Source organism: Nelusetta ayraudi, unplaced genomic scaffold (assembly GCF_046127955.1).
Source record: "Nelusetta ayraudi isolate G7.1 ecotype Tasmania unplaced genomic scaffold, CSIRO-AGI_Nayr_v1 ptg000032l, whole genome shotgun sequence".
Classification (NCBI taxonomy): domain Eukaryota; kingdom Metazoa; phylum Chordata; class Actinopteri; order Tetraodontiformes; family Monacanthidae; genus Nelusetta; species Nelusetta ayraudi.
This window is the reverse complement of record NW_027466082.1, coordinates 130,708-138,679: the sequence shown is the minus strand read 5'-3', so window position 1 is coordinate 138,679 and position 7,972 is coordinate 130,708. Positions and strand designations below refer to the sequence as shown.

General features: G+C 45.3%; 1 protein-coding gene across 1 annotated transcript; it reads left to right on the top strand.

Annotated features, from left to right (window-relative positions):
• The first annotated feature begins 571 nt into the window (after nucleotides 1-571).
• plvapb (plasmalemma vesicle associated protein b) lies at nucleotides 572-6,730 on the top strand. Its single transcript, XM_076031213.1, has 9 exons — nucleotides 572-1,017; nucleotides 1,132-1,308; nucleotides 1,519-1,615; nucleotides 1,919-2,120; nucleotides 2,246-2,465; nucleotides 3,153-3,302; nucleotides 3,453-3,575; nucleotides 3,862-3,969; nucleotides 5,632-6,730. Exons 1-9 carry the CDS (start codon nucleotides 814-816, stop codon nucleotides 5,638-5,640), a joined length of 1,290 nt encoding a protein of 429 aa, XP_075887328.1. The 5' UTR covers nucleotides 572-813; the 3' UTR covers nucleotides 5,641-6,730.
• The last annotated feature ends 1,242 nt before the right edge of the window (nucleotides 6,731-7,972 follow it).

Sequence of the window (7,972 nt, the reverse complement as noted above, 5' to 3'; positions counted from 1 at the left end):
TTTTTTAATTGTTTGAATAGGTGGCAGACAAATATAAGAAATGTTTTCTTCTTGCTGCTCCTTTCCAATCATGGTGGTGTTGATTTGAAGGTGTAGAGTGTGTTTGTACAAATGATGTCGTCTGCCTTCATGAAGGGAATAAATACATAGAATGAAAATGAAATTGAAAATTTCCTATCTCGTAAAAAAACGATTTTTGGGTGATGACTTCACCACACTTAAAGAGATATTTCCTGAGAGTGAACTGTTCGTCACACACAATCTGAGTCATAAACAACCATTTCCAGATCATCTATCCTGCTTAGAACAAAGAATTTTCCACCAAGCCGAGATTGTTTAAAGCTTTGTGTGGAAAAACACTGAGAAAGGCAGGACATTTTCTCTACGTTTCAAACCTTTATGAGATGTTTTCCTGTCACTGCAGCCTCGGACAGGTTGTATCTCCTGCAGCTGGAAAAGCTGTGCATGTGACAGAGGCCGGCAGGGTGGTGGTGGAGCGATGGAGGGGTGGGGGAGGAGTTGGCGGGTAGAGGCGGGGCCAGGAAGTGTCCAGCAGCGTTTATAAACACGCCGCCTTCACACACCTAAGGCCCATTGTTTACATCCATCCATACTACCTTCCCCGTCGGCGCACACGCCTCAGCATCTTTCTCTCGCCGTCGGCTAAACTCGACCTCCTCACTGCCAAACCAGCGACACCAGCTGCAGGAGTTGCACCAGGGGGGGGAAAAAAAGATTCAGATTTTTTTTTTTTGGCCAATTTTTCCTTCAGGTTGTTCCAGCCCAGCCGCTACCATTTCACCCCCAGCAGCCATGTACAACTCCAGCTATTCCCGGGCAAAGTTTGCCCGGGATGCACGGGAGCCGCTGCACAGGTCGAGGGGCAAGAGCTGCGGCTACTACATGAGGATCGTCTTCTTCTTTTCCTCGCTGATCCAGTCTCTGATCATCGTCAGCCTGGTGCTCTTCCTCATCTACGGGCAGCCGGAGAAGTCGGCGGAGGAGAAGAGGGTGGAGGTCAGTGGTTCTTGAATAGATTCTTGTAAAGCCAACGATAGATGAGCATCACTGCTCGGCTTGCTCCCCGGCGATTCTGTTGACGCCCAGTGTGTTGTTGTGTTCCACCGAAAGGACCTGGAGATGAACTTCAACAGGCTGAGTGAGAACAACATCCAGCTCAGGAAGGAGAAGGCTGATCTGGGAGCGCAGCTGAAGGCTCGCACGGACGAGAAGGATGCTGTGGAGAAGGAGTTTGCCAAGTTCAAGACCGAGGCCAACGGCACTGAGTTTGTGCTCAGAGGAAAATTAGTGAGTTCACTGACATGTTTTGGATGCTCCTAATTCTCACAGAAAATGTTTTATGCTTTACAGTCAACTGGAGGGAGCTGTGTGTCTAACACCTTAACAACTGATCTGCCTGTGGCACGCACCACTGCTCCACACCGTTGCCACAAATATCCACTCCACCACAAGCCATCGATCATCTGGTAATCTGCTTTCATATATTCTCCTTCCCAGTTTAACTGTGAGAGAACCAATGCAGCGACTGTGAGTATGCTGAGCCGGCGCACCACCACTCCCATCCACCAGCCCCCGGTCCTCTTCACTGCCAACAGTAAGTACACCAAACCCCTCTTGTGTAATGCAGTAATTATTTGTTTTAAATTGCTCAAGAGATCATTTCAAGAACGATTTGGGAAATGTAGAAGTGGAAAGTGGAAAGTGTCTGTGCTGCTTTATAATGTGGGGGAAAACACCCCAAAAATGATCAATCAAACAATCCTAAAATATCAGGCTCAAATAATGTTTTGGTCAGTTTAGTGAGGTCAGTCGTTACAAATGATTTCCAATTTTGAAAGAAACAGTACTGTCGCTTAAGCTTTCCTGTGATAACTGCTTTTACTGCTGAACTGTGCAGGCGAGGTCAAGACCCTGCAGAGCCTCAACGCCCAGCAGAAGGCTATGATCAGCCTGATTGAGGCCAACTTCACTCAGCACATGCAGTACCTCAACCAGGAGAGGGACATCGTCATCCGAGAGAGGGACAAGTTCAACTACGAAGCCATTGCGCTGCGGCGGGAGAACGCCATGCTCACCGATCAGCTGGCCGCCTACACCAGGTAGTTTGTCCATCTGTCCGTCTGTCTGTCCGTCCGCTCTCTAAGCAAAAAACTGGTGGCAGCTACTTGGCCGTCAAGACTTCATGTATCCCCCCCCCCCCCCCCTCCCCCCACCATCTATCCAGGAAGTGCAAAGAGGATTTTGCTCATTCCTTGGATGGCATTAAAATGGTGACCAGAGATTTCCTGGGCAGGATCAACAGCCTGTTTCCTCAGCAGCTGACCTTTCACCTCACCTGTGACAGCCAGCGAGATTATATGGATAAGATCAGAAACAGCTGCACCAACCTGTCCAGGGACGTGGAGAACAAGTTCCAGCTGTATCTGAACAGAGTGGGAGACAAGGTAAGTTCAGCGACAGACAGACGTGGACGGAGAGAGAGATAGAGAGAGAGAGAGAGAGAGAGAGAGGTAGTCACGTTGAATATTACCGTGAGATAGAGAGAAAGAGAGAGAGAGAGAGAGAGAGAGAGAGAGAGAGAGAGAGAGAGGGGTAGTCACGTTGAATATTACCGTGAGAGAGAGAGAGAGAGAGAGAGAGAAAAAAACAACCTTGGACACACCTTTCTCTAAACTTGTCACCAACCTGATGGAATATTCCAAAACTAAATGGATAGGAAACCAGATTCTCCAGGGAGGAAGCCTGTCCTCTGGTTCAGGCATTATGATTGCAGCTAAAGAGACAGCTGTGAGAAGAACTCAGGGGGTCAAGGCAAAGGTGAAGAGTTGAGTGATATTGCAGAGCAGCAAAAACATGCCAATAGAAATCCTGTTTGCACATAGCGACCCGCTCATCACGTGGACTGCCACTTGTCCCACCGTCAAATAGTCTCGGGCGCAGCGATTGTACAAAGTGCCATCTAAGATTTTTTTTTTTTTTTTCCCACAATGCACAACAAAAGAAAGAGACAAAAGAACAGCATTACTAAGAAACGAAGCAACAATCCAAATCAAGCAGGACAATAATCGACGAGTCATCATGTAGCTGATGACAGTCTTCTCAGAATAAAACATGTGGATTCTTCCCCTCAGGTGTCTGAGATCCAATCTCGGTCCGCTCAGATGGAGGTGCAGAACAATCACCTGGACTCTGACCTGAAGCAGTGTGAACATAAACGCAAAGATGGAGCTGCTGAGGCTGCCAACCAGCTGCAGAACAAACAAAAGAGCCACGACGACCAGGTAGATTACGGCCCTGCCGTTATACATGATGTGTATGTATGTTGCATCCATTAGGAACATGCATTACACTGTTCCATGGGAGACATACAGGGTAATAAAAGAACCTTTTCACATTGATTTCAATTAAAATGATGTGTTTTTTTTTTGCAGGTGGAGAAACTGTTAATTGAACAGAATCGTCTGAGGGAGCAGAAGAGTCTGCTGGAGGGGAGTTTAGCCCTGAAGGAGAAAGAGCTCCAGCTCCTTCAGCGAGCAGCCCCCGCTCAGCCAAAGGTAACCGGGAATCAGCTTTATCGAGTCCAGTTGAGAATGAGAGGAAGATAATTCAGTGTTGGGCTAATGTGACGTGGGGACTCAGCAAAAAAAAAAAAAAAAAGAGGAATGCGAGGGCAGGAGCAGGAGCAGGAAGGATGCGAAGGCGAGATAACAAAGGAAAACCATATTTAAGGAGTCACAAGTTCACCGAACTGTCCCACCGCTGCACCGCCTGTCCGAGCACAATAGGAGGTGTTCTGTGTGCGATTTCCAAGAGTGTTGACACTATTGTTTTGTTTTCCAGTTTGGTCTTCCTAAAACTCCTGGCCTACCGACATCTCTGCAGCCCAACGGACAGAACGTGCCCAAGTGGCCGTCGCCGGGAGCACCTGTTCTCAGCAAAACTCCTGTGGTAAGAGGAAGCTTAAAAAGCAGGAAAGGTCTTTGGGCAAGGATGGACGCTGAGTGACGCGAACATGATCTGGCTACGCACCCGTGACATCAACTAGACTCTTCCGAAACAAGTTGGCTGAAAGGTCCAACTCTCCAGCCCTACCACCGTTCACCATACACACATTCTGTCAATGCATCCGTAATATAGACAGTTTAAAAATCATTTTAAACACAAACACAATTAATTCGAACCCCTCGCGGGACCTCCCCGGCCGGGTCCGTTTCCTCCGCGGCGGTTCGTCGCGACCGACTCCAGATCGGATTGGAAGGGCTCGGGGGCGAAGGTGGCTCGAGGCTGCGGCTGCGAGCTTTTCAGCGCCCCTCCGCCCGTCACTCGAGCCATACATCTCTGTTATTATATGAATGATATGTTCCTGAGTGGAGAGACGTATCGTCAGATCTCAGAGAAGTTGCAAGAAATGACCGCTTGTCGGAAAGTAGCGATGACGGTTCAAACTAACGGGACGTCCCATTTGTCCGACATCCTATTGGTCCGACTCGTGGTCGATTTTGTTGACGGACTAAGGGGAAGTTCCCAGTCTAACCAGCTGAGCTAACTGCTCACTTTGTGCAAGCTGAAGTTTGATCTCCAATCAAATGGAGTTTGAAAAGAAAGAAGGGGGAGCTAGCTTGCTTAGCTAGCTCCGCTTACCTGTTAGCTGCTTCCTGTTGATCTCAGTTGAGGGAAATTCCAAGTGCTCGGAAGTTTGAAAGTTTGAAATGCTCGGAAATACGACGAACGAAACGCAAGTTTTGGTTGTTGTTTGGTTGGTGGTTTTTGTTGGTTTTAAGTTTGTTTTGAGTTTTGTTGGGTTTGGTTTGGTTTGGATACACACACACACACACATACGCATACACTCAAGTGTTGTACCTCTGGTCCACACTGGGTTTCGATCCTGTGATCTCCGTGTTGGAAGTCACCGTTGCTTCCCACTAGACCGTCTTCAGCGCTGATGACCAAAGAACTATAAAGGCCTCAGTGCTTTACCCGACACAGCTCAACACACACTGACAAACGTCGAGTCGCTAAACAGACACACAACAAAGGACAAAAAGTAACCAAATCAAAAGATTCTTCCAACTTATTTCCTCATAAGTTAAGAATAATAGAACATTCTATCACAATCGAATTAAGAAGATCCAATCAAATAGTCAATATAATATTTAGGCTTAGGTTTATTATATCATTAAAGTATTAAAAAAAAAAAAAAAAATTTAGAAGACGCAAAATTGCAAAAACAACATTCGTATTCGTTTTTTTTTCTAATTTTCTGACATGTTAAGATTTTGTATTCTACCCCTCCATTTCATGCTGAACTTTCATAGTACAGTCCTTTTGGTCAGTTTTGGGCAATTTTAAATATTTTCCTCATTTCTTTTACCCCCGGAAAAAAATGACATTTTTAAATTTTGGGACATGGTGAGATTTTGCATTCTACCCATCTCATGCTAAACTTTCAAAGGACGGTCATTTCATTGAGTTTCAGGTTGTTTAATGTGTTTCTTTTGTTGACTTTGCTAAACAATCATAGGATGCCATTTTGGTGAGTTTTGCTCAGTCCCATGAACACCGCTTGCAGCTGTTTCATTTTGGAATTTGTTTCTTTGTTTCTGTCTCCAGGTAGGATAAAGTCAACCAGCAGCGCCGTTTGAACACCGCAGAGAACATTTCGCAGTCAGTCAATTTCTCCCAGGACAAGTATATGTACATACTACTGGTGCCTTCACTCAACCTGTAAATACTTCACTCTCATATGCTTCCCGTTCTTCTGTGAGAAATTGGAGTGAAAAGTAAAAGCCATGTAACAGATATATTTGAAAAATTCTGTGAGATTGTGTAAATAATTCTACTGTGAGCCACCAGCTACGGATTGTGTTGTTCCTCTCCAACGTGAAAATTCAAATGAAATGAACATAGAAATGAAGTGCCTCAGTCAATGTCATCCTCATGCAGTGTCCCGTGGTCACTCTGGCTTCCAGTCAGAAGACGAGCACAAGGACTGGCAGCAGCCACTTTACCTCTTTGCACTGCAAACAGAGTATTCTGAAAATAACTCCATCGCGGTATGTGGAGATGTCACAACTTATTTCTGTGAAAGCCAGGATGTCAATACGTTTCAATGGCCAACTCATAAAAGCATTGTGGTATTTCCGGGCCATTTCTAATCTCAAACACTGAGAGTTTGAAGAAAGTATCAGACGAGTGCGAGAGGAAGCTCGGGTTTTACAGGCCGCTCTGATCGGTGCGAGGGTCGCCTCATTGCCATTGTTAGGGATCATTTTACAAGAAGAGTATTGCTGCCTTTTTATGAGCTCTTCTCTTTACTGCTTCCCCTTCCTATCATAAACACAGCGCAGCCGGCCGCCGCATATGGACATGCTTATTTTACTTGAACATCTCCACGACTTTGACAGTTTGAGATCAGCTAAACGCAAGAAACAATGCATGGATTGTATAGAACTGTGTAACAGTGCGTTGTGTTCTGCCATTTTATTTGCCATAGCTACAGACTGAAGCCGTCGTGACTGTTTGTCTTTACATTTTGACATTCAATTTTTGACGAGTTCAGATCGATCACATTAACATTGATGAATGGAATGTGTGTTGTTTTCTGACTCGAGAAGTTTTTTTTGTTTGTCATCACTATGAATTTTGTGGATTCATTTATTTATGTCTTTTGTGAACTTTTCCAGAGAAATAAAGATACATGGGTTTGCAATCTGATTGTACTCATTTATTCTGTTGGGTGTGGGGTGCTTAGTCATTTAGGGAACATAAATATTTGAGATTCCTTCAGTTGTGTTCCCAGGCTCACTCCCCTGACGGATGTGAGTGACTCAGGTGAGTGCGTCTTCCTCCTGTTCTCAGGAAATCCTCCGGGCAATGTCAAGTGTTTTTGATGCCATGAACACTCAGCTCGACGTCAGCATGGTGGAGGGGGTCCCTGACTGGGATGGACACGTCTCAGGGACACACATTAGTTCTTTATGCTTCTCACTTGGGGTCGATTTGCATTGTAGTGCGATGGCAGCACACAATTAGGAAATGTGGATGTTTATTTTTTTTCCCCCAAATATATAAATATATATATATTTTTTTAGGAAAAACACACATATATTAATTTAACATAGCCGTTGACTGTATCTGTGTCAACACTGCGTTGCATTCTATTTTATCTTGATCTGAAAAGATCAAAAGATGATAACACTTTTTTTTATCGTTTAAAAATCTTACTTTGAAACAGATGACAAACAAATGCATTGATGAGAGATATTGACGTCATCTTTTTTTTGTCCTATTGACAAGAAAAAGCGTGACAATAAATCAAACAATAGAAGTAAATCATTTCTCTAACGGTTCGCTGACAGGTTAGAGAAACACAGACCTGTGAAAAGTCCTTTTTGCTAAACGGGACCTTTGGTCGACGTCTTTGAACGGACGAGAGCGGTAAGCATCGGCGTTGTTTTGGCAATACATCGGTCACAAGACACACACAGACGCAACAAAAATTGATATCATCTTTAATTTCTTTGACGGTCAGTCAGAGCCACGTTTAGCTTTGGCATCGCTGATGCTGCAATTAATCAGGAAGAACATGAAAGAGGCCCCAAAAGGCTGACGGAGCAGCGCGGAAACAGGAAAGGTCAGGTAACAGAGACGGCGTGGAGGGACAGAGAGACGGGCAGCGGCGCTGTGCAGCAGGGTGAATGTCGTCAGAGACCAGCAGAGGAGAAAGCCACTGAGGAAGGAGGGTTCGGAGTTCAACAAGGAAACATAAATATTTGATCGCGGGCAGATTGACAGGGGAACAAAAGGCACAGAGAGCATCGCCTCCAAAATGTTCCTTTCCCACAGAGCGGACGAGGGCTTGGTCATCTTTTCTTTACATACTGGAGGCCACACCCATTCAGAAAAAAAACAAAAAAACAACTGCACGGTCGTTATAGCCGTAAGGGCGCCG